The sequence below is a fragment of the Electrophorus electricus genome, chromosome 7, assembly GCF_041902795.1.
Source record: "Electrophorus electricus isolate QZ-2024a chromosome 7, ASM4190279v1, whole genome shotgun sequence".
In the NCBI taxonomy this organism is placed as follows: Eukaryota; Metazoa; Chordata; class Actinopteri; order Gymnotiformes; family Gymnotidae; genus Electrophorus; species Electrophorus electricus.
In genome coordinates, this window is record NC_137503.1 from 2092961 (window position 1) to 2118562 (window position 25602).

Consider the following 25602-nt stretch of genomic DNA (forward strand, 5'->3'; position numbering starts at 1 on the left):
AAACAAAACAAAAAACCCAAACCAAATCAGGGCGTAAAAAACCTGGAACACGCAAAGAACAGTGGGGTCAAAAGGACACTGTGGTTAAGAGGAGAGAGGTGTGTGCTACCCAAGTAAAGGAAACATCACTCTCACTTCAGACTACCCCAGCATTCTGGGAAACAGCATGAGCTAAAACATGAAGCAATGTGCAGAAGACAGGAAACATTGCATCATAATGCCTGCTCTGTACTCGTACATTACCTGCTCATGCTCTCTCTCTCTCTCTCTCTCTCTCTCTCACACACACACACACACACACACACACACACACACAGAAAGACTGAGTGAGTCCTCTGCACTATTTCCCCAAGCAGTGGGTAGGGGTACATGTGCGTCACAGCATGGATCAATCAAAGGGTTTGATTGGGTCAGTGGCCTGTTTACTACCTTAACTGTGTGTGTGTGTGTGTGTGTGTGAGTGTGAGAGAGAGAGAGTGCGCACGTGTGTGTTCGCACGCATCTGGACGAGTCCACAGCAAGCTCGGTGGGTTGAACTGTAGCCAAGCTGCTGTGTGCAGTTAACAACCTGCCTGGGTGTGAGTTTTCCTGTAAACCTCCGTCACGAGCAAACCTGCCAACTCACTCACAGGAGACACACGCACAAAACCAGGCACGCGTCCATGCACACGCACCGACAATGGCACAAAAGCCCTCGCATTGCAAACCCTTCAGATAGAGTGCCTTGCACAACCACAACACTGAGAGACAGACTGCAACTTCCTGCACAGCTGTGGGTCTGCAGGCTGGCATGGCCCCAGCGCAGGGAGGGTGATGTGCTGACTGCCCCACTGAACCGCTCCAGATGTTCGGATGTGCACATTATGGCACACGCTGTCCCTCTTCCTGAAAAGCGGGTGTTGCGTTACAAGGATTCGGAGGAAGAGCACATGCAAGTCCCTGCACAGTCTCCCTCTCTTCCTCTCTCTCTCTCCCTGCACGGTCTCTCCCGCTTGCTCCTTCTGTCCATCTCTCTGGTAATGGGATCTTATCTCTGCACACAGGAACGCCGTGAGAGGAGAAGGGAACCGGGAGTGGGGGTTGACATGGGGGTGGTGGAGCATGGGGAGAAAGATAAAGTGGATTAGATACGTCTGCCCTGGACACAGACTCCCGGGGGGGGGCAAAGGGGCATCCACGGTCCACACACACACACACACACACACACACACACACACACACACATGCAACCTGCACTCCTCCTACATACAGCCCTCTTCGTAATCTGCTTACAGTCTAAATGCAGTCTGAACACAGCCTGCATGCACATGATTTAAGGGGAACAAACAGTTCTCAGGAAGGCAATGGAGGCCACAGTTGACTGGCCACGCTGCCTTCCCCAGAACTCAACCCACGGGAGGATTACGGATGGAACCGACACTGGACACTCATTGCAGCCATTATTTCTCACAGCCATTTTACTGCACTGAACATAGCTGTAGCAGAGATGATTATGGTGCGATAGCCAGCAGGTGGAGAGGCGTAGCTTGCCGATCTCATTGAACTCTTAAGCAGTTGCTTGTAGCGTGAAGAAACCAACAAAGGCGCAGAGGAGGATTACATGCCCATGAACAAACACACACACACACACACACACACACACCCTGGAAATTACAGACACATCACTGTGACCACCTACGTGCCTTTTCTGCTGCGGGTTGTCCGCCGTCCTACGCAGACACAGGTCGGCCACCGAACAAGGTGCCAGTGTGAAAAATGAAACCTAGCCAGCCTTACCCAGACGCGGGCAAACAGGCAGCATGTCACAGCCCAGCCCGGCCCAGTCTAGCTGAGCAGCAGCGGTTTTAAAGCTCCCCGTCTCCAACACACGCGCTCGCTCCGCGCACCCACCCACGGCAAGCCCATCTCCACTTTCCTTGGGACGTGTGCGTGCCCCGAGACGGAAGCAGTGTGACAGCATGAGTAAGTGTGTAAGGCGGAGAGCTCCGAAAGCCTGCCGGAGAGTCACATCCGCCTCATTACCCCGTTCTGTTGCCTCCCCTACTCACTCCCTCTCCTTGCAGGAAGCCCTGTTCCTTTCTTCCAGTCCCGGAGAGTATTAAATGATGAAAAGATGTGTTTGAGTGTAAAAATAGAGGGGGGACAGGATGAAGGGGGAGTCAGTCACGAGCAGGAAATTCAGCTGAAGAAAAAGTGGTACCAGCAAGCTCAGTCAATGCTTAGACCATGTGAGCGCAATTACAGCAGATGGACAGAAACTCAGCTCTGCACATTTAAGGTCTTCATTATTATTTTACTGTTGGAGTAAAGTTTTGAATGCTAATGCATGCAGCAAATGCGTGTGTGCATCATTTTACACATAATATATTAGCCGTGTTGGGCGGGAGCGCGGAGGTTGGGCCACGTTGGGCGGAAGCGCGGAGGACCGGCCACGCTGGGCGGAAGCGCGAAGGACCGGCTACGTTGGGCGGAAGCGCGGAGGACCGGCCACGCTGGGCGGAAACGCGGAGGACCGGCCACGTTGGGCGGAAGCGCGGAGGACCGGCCACGTTGGGCGGAAGCGCGGAGGACCGGCCACGTTGCGCGGAAGCGCGGAGGACCGGCCACGTTGGGCGGAAGCGCGGAGGACCGGCCGTGCTCTGCGGCTCCGCACCTCACCAGACTCTGCGCTTTCTCCAGGCCTCTCCTTCACCTCAGACACCAGCAAAACAACGGCGTAAGCCGGTTTCAGATGTCAGATGAGTTCAGCAAACAATGAACAAGATGTTGGATGAAGAAGGCCGAAAGCAAACAACAGAGAAACGACAGACAAGCTTTCATCTCTCTGCAGAGATAACTGGAGCTCTTTGAAGGTGCACAGACAGCGTGAAACAGAGGAAGCCAGGCAGCCTTTATAGCGTATGACTCAGGCTAAAGATCGCTCTCTTAAACAACCTGGGGAAAAACGTGAGAAGGTACAGGACCACCTCGGGCCAGAAGCCAGACCACCACCGGGGAGAGCAGTGGGAGGTGCTGGGAGTGACCCACACACAGGCCACCCACCACCTCTACCACACAGCCTGCAAGGCTTGTCTGCCCTGGTGCAGAACAGCCCATTCCACAGGGCCCACATGCCTCTAATGCTCCAGGAATAACAGCAGGGGCCACCTTGCCACTACCCTACACACACACACACACACACACACACACACACACACACACACCTGGAAAAAGACTTCCAGTGTTGAACTCTGCGACCAAACTCGGCCAACGAGTCACAGTCCGCCAGCCTCTCTGACTCGCACGCTGCTGGCTGTGAGACCGTGGGAGGAAGAGGAGACGTGAACGCATGGCTAGGTGCTGGAGACATCAGCGAGGAGTCACACGGGGTCATGCCTTGGGCAGCCTCCTTGCCTTCTAGCTCAGACTGGCTTGGGGCTTTTCACACGTTTGGCGCGTCTGCGTCTGCGTCAGGACAGGTTGACACGCGCCCTTCAGCTACCCTCCGTCTGTCTCACTCCCGAACTACTGCGTCCGCGCGGCACTTCAGTCAGCGCATGAGTAAGCGGTGCATCGTGGGACGAGTGCGTTTGATCTCCTCAGTCAGCGGCCGAACCACATGAGAGAACTCTCTCTCCCTCCTTCCCTCCCTCCCTCTCTCTGAACATTCTTCCAAATGGCATGTATACAAATTCTGACACCTCTCTCTCTCTCGCTCTCCTGCCGAGAGGCCAGGTTAGTGAGATCAGAGAGACCAGCTTTGTGTTTGAAGTAGACACGCCACAACTCACATCTGCAGAGCAGCCAAGAGCTACTGAGAAAACAAGATGGAAAAAAGAGTGTGTGTGTGGGGGGGGGCATAGACCAGTGAGGGGGGCAGGATGTTGGGTGTGGGTAGGACAGGGCAGGACAGGAAGCAGGGCAGCCAGAGCCTGAGTGCCGCACACGCACATTCAACATCCATCAGACAACGCACCATCCACTTCTATTAATACAGCCACACAGACAGAAGGAGACAGAGACCATGAGGAACTGTAGCCCTTGGTCCCAGAAACTGTTGTGCACAACCAGCACTCAGGGAGTTCCTGACCTGGACAGTGACGTCCAGTAGATGTCCAAACGCCAGAGGAGACGAGTCAGTTATACAGTTTGTCCTTGAAACCCTCGGACCCTCAGAGTAAAGGTGCAAAAAAACCAAACCAAACAAAACAAAAAACCCAAAGTGTAGGAAACGGATAACATTCCCCCTGCACTAACCACCCTGCAATAACACCGCCCCCCTCGCTTTGACTGCGCGAGCGTGTCCCACTTTACCTCCCCGCTGAGCTCGGGCGACGAACACAGGTGCATGTAGGCGGGGGAGAGTCGCTCACGGATGGATAGGGGCTCTGTGGTTTGAGTGCCGGCACAGCGACACTGCGGTCCGCCTGCTCCCAAACAGCCTGGACCTCCACTCAGTGTGGTAGCCGCACACATCACCAATGGACAAGGCTCTTACATCGTCAGCACCCGAAACCCAACTGGTCGCACTGAAGAAACAGCCAGCTGAGTCTAATGGCAGCCGTGAATCTGAGTTTGAATGAACATGAAACTGGAGTGACTGGAAGCAAAATTGTTTCAGCTTGCAGTCATTGGAGCAGAAGCAGAAAAGCAGTTACTAGGAATCACATGACTGAGAGGCAATTTAAACTGCACCAGCCACACATGCCTTCCAAGGCAGGTTGGTCCTGTACTCCCACCAGGTTTGAGGTGTGATCATCTGGTTTAGCATTATGCAGCCATGGAATGCAAATGGACAAAGACGATTTTCTACACACGCATTTGCATTCCGTATCTATCACACAGACTGAGAGAGGATCCCGGAGTTCAGCCAGCACACAAAAGCAGGAATGCCGTTCTGCACCATTGCGAGTGGATTTACAGACAGCCTCTTCAGTTTCATAACTCAGCATAAGTTGCACATCATGCACATGTGAATCAGGAAAAACTAAATTGACAGTTTGTGTCTGGGGTGGAGGGCAGACAGCCCGGGTCTGGGGTGGAGGAGCTGGCAGATTGCAAATGCAGTAGTTAGATTTTACACATCAGGGGAGGTGTTTATGCTTCCAGGGTTTATAGAAATACATTTTAAATCAATGCAAAGGAAATGTTATATTAATATTAAAGCATAAAAATAATATAACACAAATAATATAATTATAAAACGTGATTTATGGAATGGATATTAATATCCATTGTTCTCCTTTGGAAACATTGTACATTATACTACACGCTGTCTGAGGATTACAGTTACTTATTACTATGCATTTTTACATTTGATAGCATATATTTATGGAGATAACAATAATAAATCTTAATGCCACACGTACAGGTCAAACATGCACCGAGCAGCGAAGACTGACGCATGTTCCTGCCACTTGTGCGAGGAGGAGGGAGGGTTAACCCACCCTTCCTGGGGGGCTGATCCCTGGGCCTCGGGGGCTTTGGTGCAGCAGGACTGCTTGCACTCTGACTACGCCGCCGGGTCTCCGTCTAGACGGCAGGCTTCACTGAGCTCATTCCAGAGAACTCAGCCCAGAGAAGCTCCTCCAGTCTGCAGCGAGCCGTATGCTTCTCTCCACAGCCTGCGTCCACGGCCCGACGCGAGCACTTAATACCCACAAGTCCTTGAGCCCTTCCAAGAAAACCCCGCTGGGCCCATTTTTGGGTTTTTTCCTTTCTTTAGGTGGCGCAAGATATGAAACACCCACAAAATCCTGCTTGCATTAGCACGAAACTTTTCCTTGCACTGTTCAGTATCCCTCTGCAAACACTCAAATCCCTCTGTAAACACTCGTAATGGAACATCGAGGAGAGGTTTTTCCACGCCAGCTCGTGCAACGTGTGCATGTGCGTATTATGGTAAAGCCAAATGCCAAATTAGAACAGGTGAGCCAAATCGCACGAAGGCACGCAAACCGCAGGCACAGTGACACGGCAGTAGATCGCACACCTCGCTCCGGGCGAACAATAGCTGTCAATAGCGATGGCACCAAAAGGTCACTTGAGTTTCCTTGAATCTGCCTTGCTGTAAAGCAGTGGCTGTATATACACTCAGGGCTTTCAGATGCTAGTTACAGCTGGATAGGCAGCTCATCTCCTGAGCCAACACTGTGCACTAGCGATGCATTAACCACTGCATTAGCAGGTCACCATCAGTGATGGATAAAAGTAGAATTGTTTGATTTCAAGTATTATATGCTAGCTAATCTGAAAACATTTGTCTTTTTTTTTTTTTTTTTTTTTTTTTTAAATCGTTTTGGCGTATTTTCTTCGTATTTTATTCTCATTCTACCCACTGAAATGACAAACCATGAGCGCTTCTGTGAACGGATGTCTGCAAGCTGACTCAACAGCTGAATGGGCTTTCCAAGGGACGGTGGGCACGGGCTAGTGAGAGGGAGCAGAGTGTGTATGGGCTTCACAGACCCCGGCGAGCACCACAACCGCCTGCTGGAGCAGAAACGCTGCTGGACCCGTCATTCATGCTCAGCCTGAGAGCCACATACTTGGACGACTACGACCGGTTCTGCTCTGTTCAGGGGAAGATTCGGTGGGGTGATGGACACCTGCATGACAGATATGACTGATGGGGGGACGGAGGGGTGATGTACACCTGTACAGGTATGTACAGCTATGATCTCGTTATCATGGGGACATTTTTGCCATCTAAGTGAAGATGCAAAAAAGATAGTCATGAAAACACACACCAACTTTCTGGTAGCTACAGTGAGATGACAAAGGAATGCAAAGGAACGTAAAATCTCTGAGCGTACAGAAAATACTGCACAAGCAACATGTGCACCCCTACAAACACCACATACACACCTGCAAAAACACAAAGATCTTCACTGAGACCAAACAGCGTTTGAGTTGCAAATGATAAAAAACAAAAAGACATTTGGACCACAGATGGCAACCTCAGCTACTACATCTCCTCAAAAGAACAGCAGAGAGAGAGAGAGTGTGTGAGATTGTGTGAGAGAGAGAGAGAGTGTGTGAGAGAGAGAGAGACAGTTGTTGGCAGAACTGGTGACGCACAGCAGCCACAATAGAGCTGTGGCCGAGAGTCATGACACATCACCCTGGCATGGACGTGGAATGCAGAGCACAGATTACACTGCTACCCTGGGTGACACCGCCCACACACACACACACCACCCAGAAACACACACAAAGAGCTGCTGTCTCGTATCTAGCCAAAACAGCATCCCAGGCACTCAACAGGATGTAGCTCCTTTCACATATCCGGCCACGGCTTAAGATATTTTTGTAACACGTTTACAAACACCAGGGAAGGAGGAGAATGATCCGCAATCCAGACAGAACGACAGCGTTTAGCAGGGAGCAAACTGGCCTGAATTCCGGTTCGTCTCACTGCTAATATCCCAACAGCTGGAATGGGCAGAATTTCACAGGTGGGCCGAAGAGAATACAGACCAGTCATGAAGATCTGAGTCCGAGCGCCACACACCTGCTTCAGGTAATCGAGGCCTTTGCTAGCATCTGAATATCTGAGAGAGGTATGTTGAAACCGAACTCTGCAGGGCAGTAGAGCGCACACCCCTGGCACAGAGAGAGTCTGACCGGTTTCCATGGCAGCAGGTGGCCTACCCCTTACAACACCTTCTCCCGTCTCCCCAATGAAGATCTAAAGTCGCTGATGCATCTAATTTTAGTTACATTACACTGCCCTTCGGCCTAGAACAAGCTCACTTTTTTTCAGTCGCTTCTTTTCCAGTTAATGCTGTTCTTGGAATCCAGGCTTCCAGGAATCCTTCAGCTGTGCACGAGTCAAACATGTAGCCTGTGTGGCCAGCTCACCACGGAACGGGAGAGATTACTCATCTATGATGAGAGCAGGCAATCTGGTGCCCCCTAGAGGAATGGCACTTGGACTGGGGGAGAGAGGTGAAACAGGTGAAGCATCACCAGGGCAGGTGAGCCCTTGTTTCGAACAGCCTGTTAGTCATCAGGACTGAACATCGGCGCCTCAGCCCCAGGGTGCAAGCCATGAGTCACCAAGTGGAGGATACAGGACATAATCTGTCTAACGGAGGGAAACTCCCTGAAGCAGGTGAAAAACATAGCTTTTGTTTCCAGAGATATGGAGAGAAAGAGAGAGAGAGAGAGAGAGAGAGAGAGAGAGAGATGCGGGGGGGGGGGGATCTAATCACGCATCATAACGGTCACTCTGATCACTTCTGCACTACGAATCTGGAGGGTGGAGTGAGATATCTCCACAACACCCACTCCTCTCCTTAAAAGGTATGCTGTGCAGTGCTTTTGAGGCTTTGTGTGTGTGCACACGTGTGTGTGTGTGCGTGTGTGTGTGTTAATAGGGGCAAGCTGACTTCAGCAGAAACGTAGCTGTAATAAGAGGAAGTTAAGCTGGATTCTCTAAACTTATGATCAGAATCCACTTGACCATTTGCACATTCCTGCACACTTATTCACCAACGCCCTTCCCAGAGTCGCCCCACACACACACACCATATAACGCATCAAGTATGAAAGCTATTTCTGCGGTTGCTCACTACTACTATTTCTGGAGTCACACTCTCTCTTACAAACATATGCAGGCTCAGCACAAGCGCTTTGAGTAACAAGCTAACAGTGAGGGGTGTGTGTGTGTGTGTATCTGAGCGAGAGAGAGAAAGAGAAAGAGAGAGAGAGAGAGAGAACCTGTGGTTCCAAGTAGCAGAAGCACCTCACAGTTAATGTTTAATGGGAAGTTGTTCCAGAGTGTCAGGCTCTATTTCTTGGAAGTCCTAGTGGGTTCTTTTTCTAGCCAACTGAAAACGAAATCACTTCCCACAAAAGAGGCAACCTGAGAGTCTTGCTGCGACACGAGCGCCTGGAGGCCCTGGGAGACGCACATGGGAGCAGCTGTTTGTGCAATGTACCTCTGGTTTTAAGAACAGAAGAAAAACACTTCACAAGAACACCAGAAGCTTCCTGTTAGAAAAGAAAAGGACAAGATCTCTGCATGAGCAAGCTGGAAGGTTTGACTACAGACCAGAACTCTGGGGACAGGATTGGAGACCTACCTGGAGCAGCACCCCCAAACCCCACCTACACCACCCCCAAACCCCTCTCACACCCTCCAAACCCCTCCCACCCCGTCCTGTTAATCTGATTCCCCAAACAGTCCATGTGTCCTGTTAATCTGATTCCCCAAACAGTCCATGTGTCCTGTTAATCTGATTCCCCAAACAGTCCATGTGTCCTGTTAATCTGATTCCCCAAACAGTCCATGTGTCCTGTTAATCTGATTCCCCAAACAGTCCATGTGTCCTGTTAATCTGATTCCCCAAACAGTCCATGTGTCCTGTTAATCTGATTCCCCAAACAGTCCATGTGTCCTGTTAATCTGATTCCCCAAACAGTCCATGTGTCCTGTTAATCTGATTCCCCAAACAGTCCATGTGTCCTGTTAATCTGATTCCCCAAACAGTCCATGTGTCCTGTTAATCTGATTCCCCAAACAGTCCATGTGTCCTGTTAATCTGATTCCCCAAACAGTCCATGTGTCCTGTTAATCTGATTCCCCAAACAGTCCATGTGTCCTGTTAATCTGATTCCCCAAACAGTCCATGTGTCCTGTTAATCTGATTCCCCAAACAGTCCATGTGTCCTGTTAATCTGATTCCCCAAACAGTCCATGTGTCCTGTTAATCTGATTCCCCAAACAGTCCATGTGTCCTGTTAATCTGATTCCCCAAACAGTCCATGTGTCCTGTTAATCTGATTCCCCAAACAGTCCATGTGTCCTGTTAATCTGATTCCCCAAACAGTCCATGTGTCCTGTTAATCTGATTCCCCAAACAGTCCATGTGTCCTGTTAATCTGATTCCCCAAACAGTCCATGTGTCCTGTTAAAAACATGCTCCCACCACTGCCTCACGTTGCATGCACACACAGACTATCAGTCAAACATCACTGCATGCACAGTGAAGCTTGGCTCCGTGTCTGGAACATGCCGTACAAGCAAAGCTTCTTACTGGAGTCATGTTGAAATTAAAGTGTGTTAGTGCAGCTGTTTGTTGTGCATAAGAAAAGCATAATAGTGCAGTTATCTGTACAAGTAAAGCACTTATACACACTGTGTAGAAGTAAAACTTATTAGTGTAGTTATCTGGGCTCAGCTGCCCAGTGGAGACAGTGTTCCTGATCTGCCTCTGGAATGTCTAGAGGGTAGTATCTGTAGGGGGCAGTTAACAGGAGGGGGTATTTAGGGGAGGGGCAGTTAATGGGGCGGTTAGCAAGTATGAATGGGGCTCTGGCCCAGCACTGATAAAAACCTTCACTGAGACAGCAGAGAGGGAGAGCAGGCGTGGGAAGGTCCCGCCCCTGAGTCTCCAAGGACCAATAGGAAACCTCGAGAAACAAAACAACAACATCCTTAATGCGAAATGACACCCCAAACACACTGCGTCACAAAGATGAAACGCATCACAAGCTTGGCTTCTCGTTACCACGGACACGCCATGACTACAGTGCCAGGTCAGACACCATGATGCCAATCACATGGCCACTAGGGGGAGCACTCTGGCACACGTGTGTGTGTGTAAGTTAAAAACATCAGTACCTGTGACTAAATTGTCCACCAAGGCAGACCTTGCCCGATTCACGAAATGACCTCAATATATTTTAATGCTGCATCGTAAACTCTGACCCTTCAAATATGTACAGTGAGCACTTCTGATCCTTTTACTGGGCCTCTGTGATCAAAGCAGCGGGGTTTTCAACACCCTGGCAGAGTTGCACTTAAGTGCCCTTGGGAAAAGACAACTGAAGGTCACTTTGCCCTAGTGTCCCCAGAGTCGGGCATCTCTGCTGCCCAACCAGAGACCAGGAGGCCTCAGGCCCTGTTCTGTTTCCCGGTGGGAGTCATAACTCACTGAGCATGTGCGACCCACTGCACAAATGCAAATCTCAGTACGCATAATAAGACATTAGCTTTGAAAATCTGGCTGTGTCATTGGTGCTCTGTTGCGTTATTCTGAGCCACATTTCAGGAACATTTGAATCAGAGGCCATGTAGTGTAAAATTAACATGTACGCATATGATTAAAATCTTAGAAAATCTTGCAATATTAATTAAGATATATTTTACACAGCCCAAACTCAAGGGCCATTTGAAATAGGGAACTGCTGAATTACAAGCAATTTTGTTACTGTAAGGTTTGATAATTTGCGAGCAATTTGATATCTGGCCAAAAATGATTAAAACACAAAAAAGTCAATTAAACGTACATTACAACCAGCACACACAACCCCCCCCCCCCCCCCCCCCACCTCATGACCACCATACTAAAACAGGAGACTCATTTTCTGGATCACACAAGCATGCAGATGTGCGCGGACACACACACACACACACACACACACACACACACACACACACTAAAGCATGCATACATGCACACGCAGAGCGAGTTGGTTGCCTGAGGGGGCTGGCATCTGGGTTCTTTGTCTTTCTCAGCACAGTTTGCAAGGCTGCATGCAGAGGGTTGTTTCACAGAAAGACGATGAATCCTAATGACCCACACACACACACACACACACACACACACACACACACACACACACACACACACACACACACACACACACACACACCGAATCCAGAGGAACTCCTTTGTGTGTGACGGGCTTTGTGTTATGCAAAGAAGCACATACGTGTGTGTGTGTGTGGGTCATTTATATATACATAAATACACACATACATACATATATATACACACACACACACACACACACACACTATATATATATATAAATAAACACACACCAGAAAGGCGTCCTTCTGGGGGCATCTGAAGCTAATTAGGTATGAATTAGCTACGCTGCAGGAGGGAGGACTGGGGTGTGTGTGGACTATCTGTGGTCTGCGAGGCCCACTACATCAATCAGTTCTCCTCACCAAAGCCCAGACTGTCGCTGACCTGCCGATTAAAAGCTATTTCGGGCGGGTGAATGTTTCTTTTTCCTCCGTCTGCTGAGGGGATTTGGCTTCAAACGCTCGGCAAAGTGGCGTGCGCTCCGTTAGGAAGGCCGTCGGCATTCCAGGCATTCAACGGACGTGGGTGGGAGAGGCTTTTCCAGCGACGCCACGTCAGGCCCGACCCCCTCTCTCACTCGCCGCGCCAACGGTTGTCTCACTGTCCCGCCAGCAGTCCCACCGTTGTTCTGCGGGCAGCAGTCTTACAGCCCTGAGAAACCATGCGCAGATTCCTAACCACTTACACAGGGATTATGGGGAAGGGAGACGCAGAGACGCGTGCTCAGAAATATGTCAAAAATGTCTCCACACGCCTCCTTCCTCCTACATAAGAGATGCAGGCCTGGGGCTTGGACTTCGCACTATGGCACTTTACTCGTGCAATAATCCCGTAGTCCAAGCAGAACACGCTCACTGTGCAAATCCACCAAGCCTGAAACGGCAGTAGGGATCGTGTTTGTCTAGACATAGACCTTATATGCACTCACACACACAAACACACGCATGCATGTACATGCACAGCTGTAGCTAAGGGCTAGAAACGAAGTTGTCCTACTGTGCTGTGAGAACGTCCTTCTTGAAACACAACACTGCTATTTAAAGTTCCCAGGAGACTTGCCAACATGTGCACACTTGGGCCCTACTGTGTAGGTATCACGCAGACAGGCCACAGCTAGCCAACCTGCCATTGGTTACAAACTACCGTATTGCCTTTGCACACCCAATCACGGCAGAGCTGACACACAGAGGAAGATCGGACTATATGCTCTGTGCAGGAAACGCAAGTTGCGTTTCTCCCCTGCACTTTGCTCATCAGGAAGAGTAAAAGTTTAATCATTCAGACTTGTTAAAGGAACAGCTCTCTCTAAGCCGAACTGCAACAGAAAAAAAGCCCAAACACTCCTCTGGAGTAGTTAGTCATGCACGTTCATGTGAAAATGACTGAGCTCATTCATTTAATAGGTAACTGGGGGGGATGTCAAACATGAAAAGGATAAACTCCCACATCCATAATACTGCTGTTGTATTACTGACATTAAGTAGAGCACACAGCCTGAGGTCAATCTCAGCACACAGGCACCATGTTAGAACAGCTGAACAGCCACCAGACTGCAGTGCCTCCCAAATACTACAGAAAATATTGCAGCGCCACCCAAAAGCTACAGGAAATACTGCAGCGCCGCCCAAATCTTATACCACACCACTGCAACACCACACAAATCCTACAATGAAATGTGTCCAACTACAGTGGACAGAGCAGTCTGAAAACACCGGCGTGGGACAGCCAGGGCACATGGGACAACCGCAGGAGGTCAGGGTGAGGCTCTACATTCTCCGACATGTGGAGACCAATATATCACTGAGGACACAACAGTGTCCTCAAGTCCCATTATCAGCAGTGTGCACACACTCTGCACCCCCCCGTTAGCAGAAACAGAACCACCAAACAAAATCACCCCCATGAGAGGGAGTAAACCACTACTGGGGGCGGCGGGGGGGGGGTTAGGGGGTCTGTGTCTAAGCAGTGGAGCAGATCGACTATAGCAGATATGGTAGCTGTGGAGACACACTTGAGCTGCGTATCTTCCCCCGTGGGGAGCACAGGGCTCACTGCCCTGCGCTCACACCCTGGCAGAGGGCAATCCAGGACAGGACGGGTGCGTCTGCAGGGAGGAGGAGCCGAAGCCTCTGGAACACCAGACAGGCACATGGCACGTTCAACCTCACTATGCCTGATATTACATGCATGCACACACACGCACACACATGCACGCACACACACACACACACACACACACTAGGAAGTTCCTAATAAGCAACCACAAAGCAGCCTGTGCCAACAAGACAAAGGGAGAGAATCCCAAAGCCAAATGGAGCACTTCCTCTCACTGTACACGGCACCAGCCACACTGGCCTACATCAAAGAGAACTGGGCTACAAAGGACCATGACATCACTTCCACTCAGGGCACGCCTGTCTACAATGTGGGGCCAGCTCCTTGTGTGTGTGTGTGTGTGTGGGTGACAGCAGGAAGCAGGTCAGTTGCAAGTGATCCCTGTCCAAGAGGAAATGCCCAAATATGGACATAGGGTAATAAAACAGGAAGACAAACATGCAAACGAGAGTAATAACCAGACGACACAGGGCTCGCGGGCCATTCCACGCCCTGCTGAGGCTGACAGAGACGCCTTCAGGGGAATATAACACGCAAACATGCATGTGCTCTCTCCGTCACAGGTGCAGATGCACGCATGCCCAGACACATGCACACATACACGTACCCATGCGCATGCATACACAGAGAAACGCATCCACCCACTCGTGCACAACACATGCTGGACAGCAGGTCTCTCAGGTTTGATAAGATCCCCTACGTTGCCACCTGGTGGAAGCCAGTCGCGGGTGTTCTTGTTGGCCCGGGCCTGGCTCACATTGCGCAACATCAGTACCAAGGTCAAAGCGCAAAGGGCTGCGTGGACAGGGCTGCATCCAAACTCACAGCCTCTGTGCTCAGTACTCAGCAGGGAGGAATGGGTCTGCCCCCTACACGTGTGTGTGAGTGTGTGTGTGTGTGCGTGCGTGTATGTGCGTATGTGCGTGTGTGTGTGTGCGCGTGTGTATATATGTGTGTGCGCGTGTGCGCGTGTGTATATATGTGTGTGTGTGCGTGCGTGTGTATATATATGTGTGTGTGTGTGTGTGCGCGCGAGTGTGTGTGTGTGTATATGTATGTATGTATGTGTGTGTATATGTATGTATGTATGTATGTATGTATGTGTGTGTGTGTGTGTGTGTCTTTCCTCCAGCAGAGGTGAAAGCCAGCTCTTGCATGCAAGAGCTTCCACCCAGATACCAGCAGACACTGGCACACTGCATGGCGTTCCGTGTTCCGCATTCCACATTCCACGCTGGCATTCCTTGCAGCCAGTCAGAGGGCGGGGTTGTGGGGGTGGGGACATGGGCCTCAGACCCAGCTCTCTGAGAGACAGCAGGGATGTTCCGTCTGGAACAAACGGAGCACCGTGCAAGAGAAGGAATGGCAGTGTGGATGAGTCCACCCCCCGCAAGCAGAAGCCTTCCAAATACAAGGTCACTGCACTGTTTGGGTCTCCATGTCCCTCATACGCACACCTGTCATGTCACCTGTAGAGACGGGTGTGCTGAAGGGTCTTTCCCACACACGCATGCACGCACACACACACACACAAAAACATTCCTCTAGCTCAGCACATTTGTAGTTCTGAACAAAGGATTTTTCTCTCTCTCCAACACACATATCTCTGAGAACCAGGAGAAATGTGTCTGTAGCACATTCTTGCGTGCACTCACTCACAGACAGAGACAGACAAACACAAGGCTGTACTCTGCAGCAGATAATCAAGGCTTGCTTCACCCCTCAGTCAGGCTGAGGAAAAAGACAACAGAGAACAACAACAACAGACAACAACATCAACAACAACAGTCCCATGCAAGTGCCCAACGTCACATCATTTCGTCATACAGGTATAGTTTTCAAGGGGACGGGGGACATGTCCACCCCAATAATTCTTGCTCACGTTACTTATATAATGTGTTAGATTGGGTGGTGTGAGCTAGGACCCCTGCCCCAACCCCCCTGAAATGAATCCTACACCACCGGTTCATCTTGCAAAGTATCTGTAAATATCTGTACAATAACGTGGACACACTTACAGCCCAACAAGCATCGACTTTAACAACTACAACTCTTCTCACTTTGTACATTGCAAAAGCGCGACATTAAGACACTGTTTTAAAAAATCAACACGCTGTTTAAATCACATGAAAACTATTACACAATATAGTAATTAATATACTTGGTATCAAACATTGGTTATAGCTAGACGTGACTGCACAGTCCGAGTCTGCTATTTCTTTGTTTGCTGAAGATGCACGTGCAGTGCGATTTGCTACCAAACCAGAGACCAAGTTAACTTGTCCGCCATCTGGTGGACAAAGTCTGTACTGCAATTTCGCAATGAATTCAGGATTTGTGGTCAGAATAATCAAATAAGTGACGCCAAAAATGTTTTTGATTCTACTGATCCATGTTTATGGTCACATGACTGATCCATGTCCATGGTCAGAATGATCTATTTAGATACAGATAATAATAGTGAATGAAAAAATGACAAGGAAAAAATAATCAGCAAAGAAAAGGGAAAATAAAAGATAGAATGAGCAAACAGAGAGAGAGAGAGAGAGAGAGAGAGAGAGAGAGAGAGCGCGAGCTAAGTCATTACTTTCCATATCCTCCTGACTCCCCTCCCCGGAGGCTTTTCCTTTCATACCTTGAAGGCGGCGGGTGGCCCCGCTCTCCGTGCGAGAGAGAGACGTGTTTGATCCACACAGGCGCAGTATCTGGGTCAAGGGGCAGATACGACCTCACTTCCCCTTAAACCTCACCTCTGCAGGAAATGAGCTCCTAATTACCTACTCGGTGACTACTGTGTTTTTGTTGTTTCTGAGGAAAAAAACAATGTTTCTCCTGTTCGTTTCAAATCAAGCGATCGAGTCGCCCCTTTTAGATGTCGATGCAGTGCTGGTTTATCTCCACTAGAGTGCAGTGTTCCCTCACAAGCAAATGAACAAGCCCGCAGGTGGGTGGAGAGAATTGAAGGATGAATAATCCAAGCAGCTCTCATTTGTTCTATCACCAAAAGGACCCAGCCATAGGTAAAAATTACTATGGGGTCAGAAGCCTCGGACACAGCCGGAAATAATTCTCTAATTTACAGAAGTTATATTCACAAACATCAGATACAGATGATTTTCCACATTCTGTCTCCCCCGAGGCCACAGAGCCAGTCCGTGCGCACTGATCATGTGATCAGCATGTGCTCAGCAGGAGGGATGGGTGACGATCAGGCCTAGCTGCTGAAGACAGGGTTTAGAGTGGAGCTGAGGCCTCGTCCCATGAACCGCAATCCAGTCTAACCAGTTCAACCTCGAGTCTCATCAGATTAACCCAGGCACCCCACACACACACACACACACACACACACACACACACACACACACAGGCTCCTTAAGGTCAGTTTAACTTTAGGGTTCGTACTCTTCCTGCATGTGTCTGGAGCTGGGATGTGATTGGACAGGATGCAAGGTCCACTGCCCATCCCATCCCGTCCATCCTTAACCCCAACATTGTCCCACCTGGATGCCCCACACATGCTCACTCACATCACCACGACAACGTCAAACTCCTTCCAGGCGCTCGGATGCGGAGTCAGGGGGTGCTTGAGCATTGCCAGGCAACGCACAGGAAGCTGCCCAGAGCTTGCTTATGTAAGACCAGAGCAGCTGTAGGGTGGAGTTGGACATAACACAGATATCATCCACAAGCGCCTACATGCGTCATGTTTCGAGTCTCAGCACATGTGCATGTGCAGCACGCGACTAACCCAGCTAAAGGCTCCTCTTTGTGCAACACCAGTGAGCAGACGTGTGGACCTAAAACGTGTCTCTACAACAACAGCTGAGCTCACTGACGTGGAGTTGTCACAGCAACGGAGCTCTGCTTTGGGCGACAGCAAGAACCTGTGTGCGTGTTGGGGGGGGGGGGGTGTATTCATCACCATATGAGACCTAGGGGGTTACTTTCCCACAAAACATTTTTATTGACTAATGGAATTAAATGATTTTTGTTGGTTTACCAAAAGTAAGATCAGTATTAGGTGTTTGGCACACATGTGAGTGAAATAAAACCCCACACGGACAGTATTGCAAGACTGAGTGTGTGAAGCACTGACCATACTAAGTGACCCACGACAGGAACTAGAGCCACATCGGGGTTTATAAATTGCTAGGCAACAAAGCAGAAACAGTCAGACAGACAGACAGAGACAAACACACACACACAAACACAGAGCAAGCAAGAGAGAGAGACAAACACAGAAAGAGACAGAGATCGAGAGATTCAGAGACAGACAGACACAGAGAGTGAGAGGCACAGACACACAAAGAGAGAGAGAAAGACATGCACAGAAAGAGAGCGAGAGAGACAGACACAGAGAGAGCCCTTTAATAAAATAAGTTATAAAATCCAGGCAAAGTCCAGCTCGTCCTCCTCGGCTCTGCTGAACGACTCGTTACCTCTGGTATCCAAATAAAAATCACAGAACACAAAAGCAAAGAAGAGTGTTTGTAAATTAAACACGTACCAGGAGAGAAACCACTGCGGATAAAGGCCACATCACGTCTGACGTGGTTGGCACTGTCCGGTTTTCACAGTACGAACAGTTAAAGACCTCCACGCTCACGCCAAGCAAAGGACGGGGGTGTGGGGGGTGTGGGGGTGTGTCAGTCAGCTGTGACAGAGAAGACGAGCCAGCATCAGTTCCGAACACACCCATGCTCCCAGCGCACGCACCAGACCCAGATTACAGCTGTGCTGGCCAGAACTTCGGGGCAGCTGAGGTGTTGATCTTATTACCTCCCGGGCTCCGTGCTTGCAAGCAACCTGCAACTGTCCTGGATGTCATGAGTTGGACCGGACCCCTGGATTTGTCCAAACAGCCTGGGTGTGCCGAGGTCGGGACACCAGATGCTCGATGCAGAGTGCCGCTCTTCAGCTACGACGCCTAATTACCAGCCATCAGCGAGCCGGCAGGAGAACTGGCTGCTGTGGGCGAGAATCGCTGGCTTCTTGAACGCCACAGACAGACATCACCCTGTGCCATGATCGACTCCTACGGAGAGCGGAGACGCTTAAAGGGAAATAAAGCTTACGCCCGATTTGGAAATCGGCACTCTCAACTGTCGTGCAGCGAACAGCATATGACGGTTAATGTCTCCAGCCGAAACGGAGAAAGGAGGAGCAGCACGCATGGTGCAGGGTGGCGCTGAATTCCTTCAAACGCAGAGACTTCTGTGATTCAAACCCACTGGGGCCTTAGCACAGTGCTGTGGGGGGGAGTGGGCGGGGACCAACGAACGAATAATTAAAGGAAGAAACTCTCTGGGGGTGCACATAATGAGAACTCCAACCCCCCTGGCATTTCACTCCACAGTCAGCAAACTTGTACCAGGTGGGAGGAGCTACGCGGGAGTGGGGGTGTAGTCTGTGGAACACGGCGCACCAATCACTGACCCTCGTTCACACAGCGGGCCAATCAAACACCCCATTTACGCATACGGCACCAACCAGGGACCCTGATTCACACGCATAAGTCAGAATGGCACAATGCAAGCTTCGCAATGTTTCCCCGATTTCAACATCACTATAGAGAACTCGCTAAAAATAAAATAAAATAAAAAATAAACCTTTTAATGGGGAGCACAAGACAGAGCGGGGGGAGGGGGAGGGGGAGAGGGAGGGGGGTGGAGAGAAACGGGAACACGCAGCGAATGTTTTCGTGGGATGGCACGATAGAAGAAAAATACATAAATACATTTTAAAAAAACAGAGGCTCGGGATACTGAGTACCGAAGAAAGGTCCCGGAACATCAAAGTGTCAAAGTCAGTGTGACTTTACTGGGTAAATACAGCAGCAATCCGGGAGCAGGAAGATCGAAACGGTTCCCCCAAAACCAGTACCGGTCTTATGAGACGGAGCGTTGTTTTGGAAATCCCAGGAACTCTGAAATTTGCATGCTTCATTCACTCCGAACCGTGGGATCGAGGAAAACGTGGGCAAAGCACTTCTACATCCTCCAGAGACCACAGCTACCAGTTACCTGTGCTCCCAGGTACAGAGCACACCTACCAGGAGGCGTCCCGACTGGGGGGAATACGCGGGCACCTGAAGAGGGGATTTTTCCCAGGTGGAAAAGTCAGTAACATGAACAACAGCGTCTGTTACCTTATGCAAAAAAGGGGAAACTACACACCCATTTCAACGTCCGCTTTCCTCGAAGCCGAGATCACTCGACTTCCACACACACATTACAAAGAACATGAAGCATTACAATGGCTTAAAAATTACAAGGTAAAAAAGGTAAACAAGGTACACGCATACCCACCCAAACGGACCAAGCAGACTGAATTATCCAATCACAGACCACATACGGACCCCGTGACCAATAGACGCTTTCCTTGCAAATGCTGTTACAATGGCCGCTGAATATCAAGGTGTTGAGGTGATATTTTGACCTGTTTGCGGGTTTGTTTCTTTGTTCGTTTTACCTTTAAAGTGATTGATGCAGCTGCTATTTTAAATAAACCTTAATTTAAGTAATTATTCATTAAATTCCCTGCCAATACAACATTCCTCTAGCAGTCATTCAGTAGTAACTCACACTTCTACTCACTAGTAAGATGATTAGTTTAAAAAACTTTGTCAAACAATGAACATGATTTTTCAGGAGAAGCCCCTCCCTCACAACCCTCCCATTGGGCAGCTATGACCCATGGCTTCGTTCAGGTACCTTTGCACAGCAGTGCAAATAATGATAAGTTAATCAACAGCAGATCTCACCTACTACCACAGAGTTGCCCAGACATACACATATATGTATGTAAACACACACAGCTGCACATTACACCTACATTCCACTCAGTTGGAAAAACAGCCCAGTGAAATTAAAGTCACAAACAAACCAATTATGCTTGTTAGACTTATTAAAACTAACCACTACAAAAAAGTCAACAGGCACAATCGTTCATTTAGAAAGTCTACAAATGCAGGGTCCACCCAAACCATAAAGCAGGACACACACTTCTGCTTTTAGAGACAGAAGTGTGAAAATGACTCAGTTATATCTAGACAATCTGAGAATGAGTGTAAGATGTACTTGAATAATAAATAACAACCCTGAACATTATCAATATTGTTGTGTCTTTAAAAACGGGACATTATTACTTTCCATGGCTGCTCAGTAAAGTCTAAGAGAGTGACCCTTCACACAGCAGTGACACATCTGGGCTGGTCTGAGAATGTGTGTGGGGGGGGGGGGTTGGACAGAGAGAGAGAGAGAGAGAGAGACCAAGAGAGAAGACAACCAGAAAGACAGCGACACCGAACGCAAATAAAATAAAGGACAGAGACCCAGACAAGGGCACGGCAATATGAGAGTGTGAGAGAGAGCGCGAGAGAGTGAGAGTGAGAGAGAGAGAGTCAGAGTGAGAGAGCGAGCGAGCGAGGGGAGAAACAAACATGCAGACAGTAAATCAAATGAAGTGGGAGAAAAACAAGCAACAGTAAATGCAGCAACAGAGAGAGAAACGGAGACAAAAGAAGGACAGTAAGAGACAAAGAGCCTGAGACAGAGAGACAGAAAAAGAAACAGCACAACACAGACAGACAGACACCCCTACTGTAGTTAGTGAGCTGTAAAGTTGTCTGTAGTGGCCCCTGAACCTCAGGCTAAAGCTCCACTTACAGACGGCAGGCAGGAAAGAGCCAAAACTGAACTCAAGATTACATTTCACTTGATACAATAAAGACACCATCAAAAAAGGATAAATTACATGTAAATAACACGTTATTTAAACAAAGCCTGCTAAAACAACAAAAAAAAAAAATCACCCATTAACATATGTATTGACGGCTGTCCTCATTATGATCCAGTCTTAGCATGAATGTTTCACTCTTAACTACCGAGAAAAGGGCTTTTTCTCCACCTGAAGTGAAAAGTTGCAGCCCTAAGGAGATACTGAGGCTGGCACAGGGTTGAGGTGGAACTGGAGCGGGGTCAGGGTAAGGTCAGGGCAGGGTTAGGGCGGGGTCATGCATGCCAACAGCACCAGAGCCTCTGAGCCACAGGGGGGAGGAGCTTGCGTGGAAGGGGGTGTGGGTCTATGCTACACTACAATGTAACAACAAGGCAAACAAAATAAATAAATAAACAAGTAAATAAACAAGGTGTTTGCTCATCTTCATCTCATTAGGAACTGCCCATCACCTTCAGTCCCACAAGCACAACACTGGAAGACTAATGTGGCACAACCTGAGTAAACTGGCTGTATCTGTGTATATAGTGTTTCTGGTCAGTATTGTGTCATGGTCCCAATATAGTGTCTGCTTTTTGTTACGCAAAACACTTGTTTATATCTACAGTGACCAACCTGAACCGAACATCTAAACCAGACAAACAACTCCCAACAAACAACTGGCATGGTTTCACATCTATAGAACTTGAGTTTAAAAAAGATAAATATATTTTTAAGAAAAACAAAAAACATTACACAACCACTCAAGTTGCAGTGGGTGTGTTAGAGCAGAGAAATGACCAACTGCACTGAACCCTCCCCCTCCGGCTCTGTGGTTTAGCTTGAGAGTGTGAGGACAGATCTAAACTTACCGAAAGCAGCTAGAACCGTACGTAAAGCGGCAGTCAATGTTAGCTCACCAGAATCCTGTGACCTCTGAACTCCCCTTCAGGAAAGAACAGGAGTGGGAAACAAAAGAACAGGGCCAAAGAAACGCTGAACACTGCATCGACACCTTTTCCAGTCACAGAACTTATGCCGTTCGTGAAGAAAACAATTTTCCATAAATGAAACCACCTTTCTGTAGCTTAGTCTGGTGGTGCTCAGGTTTCAGGCAGTGGTAAACATAGCCATGTACCACAGGGGTGTGGTGTGTGTGGGACAGAGCCAGACTGATAAACCACATTTGCTAGTTAAGATAACCTCCATTCTACAGGTGACTGTGGACCAATAGCATCTGTTGACCAGCCAACAGGTTCACCAAACCTTCCTTAAGTAAACGTTGAGCACTCCTTGGAGCATATGAACCAAAACACACTCACACAATCAAGACTGTAACAGGGAGTCAGTTATAGGCTAGTCTATTGCAATGGACACCTTCATTCCTTTACAAGTCACGAGATCCTAACAGTGAAAGCTGTACAAATTTAAAGTTTTAAAAAGAGGGGGCACACAGACACTGCAGGAGAGCAACATGGTCAAAAAACATTCATCAGTTTTTAATCTTCTCTAGACACTTGGGGTGTGTTCAGGTTCAATGAAAACAAACCCTGGTGCCTTTCCAACTCTGGTGTGCACCAAATACGCGGACCAAGACCCCTCGAGCAGATGAGTCTCTTCCTGCTTGCAGCCTACCTCTGGCGTGGTTCGTTTGGAAGTGTGAACACAGTACGGGCCCGAGGCACCAACGGGACCGAACTCAAGATGTGACGTCACAAGGTGCAACCGCAAAGACCGTGGTAGTGCAAACGTGGAGCAGTGAGGAGGTAACTTGCACATATAGGAAAAAACATAAAATGCTCACATATTCAGATGGCAGCAGAAGAATTCCTCACCCTGTTTTGCTGCAGCGACATATTCTGCTGTCCCACCAGTGTGTTTATCTCAGCAGAGAGCACTGTTCTAGTTCGACTGACCATCGTAATTAATCTCACAAAATATAGGTCATACAAGCTATTCAGTCAGGATGTGACCATACTCATAACTTTTGTTCATGCCTTTTGGCTCCATAGCAAATGTGTCCATGTGAATGGTAATAGAACCAGGACTAAAATGTAATAATGCAACATTCTCGTCAGGGGAACTGGACTACAAATATATATATCCAGCCTTAGTGGCAAAAAATCTTGTTTTTGGGTCAGAGCCTGTTCCCTACTGTGAGAAGCAGGGCTGGGCTTCACAAACTGTGGATTATGCAGTACACAGTGATGTCAGTCACAGGGTTTTTTATTTAGGCAATACTGCCAGAAACTCTGCACTGAAAAAGCCATTTAAAATGGAGCTTGCCCATCATGCAATGCACTTAAACCATGGATAACTGTGTTTTATTAGCTTGCTAACTAAACGACGCATAGACTATGTGTTGTCCAGATGGCTAATGTGTAGATGGTATGTAGTTGATATGTAGTTAAACCTCCAGATCCACCGAGCTAGCTGACCAATCGATTTAAGAGATGTAACTGTGGAGTTTACTGCAACCCAGGCTGCTAAGGACCACCTGCCTGTTAGCCAAGATGATGGACACTTCTGAACAACACAGACTTTGCTCAGATTCTGTGGTTCGGAGTCAAGGCACATGCACAGCTTCCAGGAAATAATGCCTTCCAATACATCTGCGCAATATCTGTATGAATAAACTCATACACACAAACAGCAGCCCAGTGAAGACCACAGCAGCAATTGAACAGATAGGCAAAATAGCATAAAGTCAAGTATAGCTTTGTTTTTTTTCTTATTATTTTTATTGCAGAGCTGATGAGACTACAGTGAGCAAACACAGAGGTCGAGGAAGGTGACAGGTCGTCCCCAGCTCGACCTCTAGACCCAAAGCAGCATGTGTGTCTCCAGTCTGATTTGGGCATCATTTGACCTGCTGCTGAACTGGTAAACTGCAGCATGGCTCAGTGAAAACTCCTGCATACCCGAGACAGCAGGTCAGTCCAGTGAACAGCTAGCTAATACATGCAAGAAATTACAGGCATCAATTATTTCTTGGAGAAGTGTGATTCCAGAAAGACAGCAAAGCTAAAAAGATACAAAAATAAACCTGGTTGAGTTTAAAAATATTAAGTCATTGCATGCTAACAAAAATACAATGCTCATTCATGAACTCATTAAAAAAACAAACAAACAAAAAAAAACACTAGGTGTCTCCAAACCTTTGGAAGGAAGTGTTTATGTTCACACCACACCTGTAATTCTACATTTGCATATTCCAGGAATGTGTCGGCTGGAGCTGGACTCCCGTAAGTATTTGGCACAAGCACAGCGGATACAGTCAACTCCAACTATACTGACATCTCGCAGCCACATGATGGATGATGGCATCAGTCACAACAGGTAGACGTATCTGGCATGTAACATTTCTTTTCACACCTGTACCATACAAAAAAAAGCAATCTCTTGATAAGACAATGCTACACTTTATTTTAGTTTAGTTTTTTACAGTATAAGAAAAAGTAGATGGATATCTAAGAACTAAATATACAAGGTACTGACTATTAGTACTAGTCCTTAATAAACCTCACCTTATTTTCTTCTACAGCAACTACCTGAGAATTCATTTGCCTAAACCACACTGCAACATTCCAGCAGCCAAAAGGCAGGCGGCATATGCAGCACTAATTACCAAACCCTCTTCATTATACGACCTCATTAGATACATCTGAAATGATACGTATATATGTTCAAAAACAAACAGATTGACTGATTCACTGACTGCATGATTAATTGCCCTGACACTTATTTTTAGTCCACACATCAGTACAGGGGTGAGTCATTTCACATGATCGTACCTGAGTTTTGTCCCAACTTCGCTGGGAAACACTAAGAAGGTACTACATTTATTACACATTCACTTTTTAGGCGACATGATCCAACTCCGCCTGACACTTCAAATGAAACGTTAAGACAAACAACACACCCCAGAAACCATGCTTACCACCCTGGAGCGATCACTTTTCAGAGTTTTCTAAATATTAATGATACTTTTAACTAAATCTTTATGTTGACGACACCATCATCTGGTCAGCTAAATGTACATTTCAACAAAATCGCAGATAGCGACGGCAAACAACCAAACTGAAAACTTGAAACAGGGGCGTAGTGCCAAATATCCCACACACCTTCATCAGTCAGCTAGCGACATGTTATAAATATTACAGTCCAGTATTAATATGTAGATGTA

General features: G+C 48.2%; 1 protein-coding gene across 6 annotated transcripts in view; it reads right to left on the minus strand.

Annotated features, from left to right (window-relative positions):
- gng12b (guanine nucleotide binding protein (G protein), gamma 12b) overlaps positions 1 to 25602 on the minus strand; it is a 28932-nt gene that overhangs the window by 2959 nt on the left and 371 nt on the right. The window contains exons 1-2 of one of the 6 annotated variants that reach the window (XM_081718445.1): positions 1683 to 2300; positions 485 to 1033 (exon numbers count right to left, since the gene is read on the minus strand). The exons of 1 other annotated variant lie outside the window; for it this stretch is intronic. In XM_081718445.1, coding sequence (XP_081574571.1) covers positions 485 to 502 — 18 coding nt within the window. In that variant the 5' untranslated portion in view covers positions 503 to 1033; positions 1683 to 2300. Of the gene's footprint in view, positions 1 to 484; positions 1034 to 1682; positions 2301 to 16335; positions 16549 to 18207; positions 18452 to 22336; positions 22464 to 25602 lie in introns of those variants that run through there. 4 more of the 6 variants (XM_035524462.2, XM_035524460.2, XM_035524461.2 and 1 more) reach the window with 4 other exon arrangements.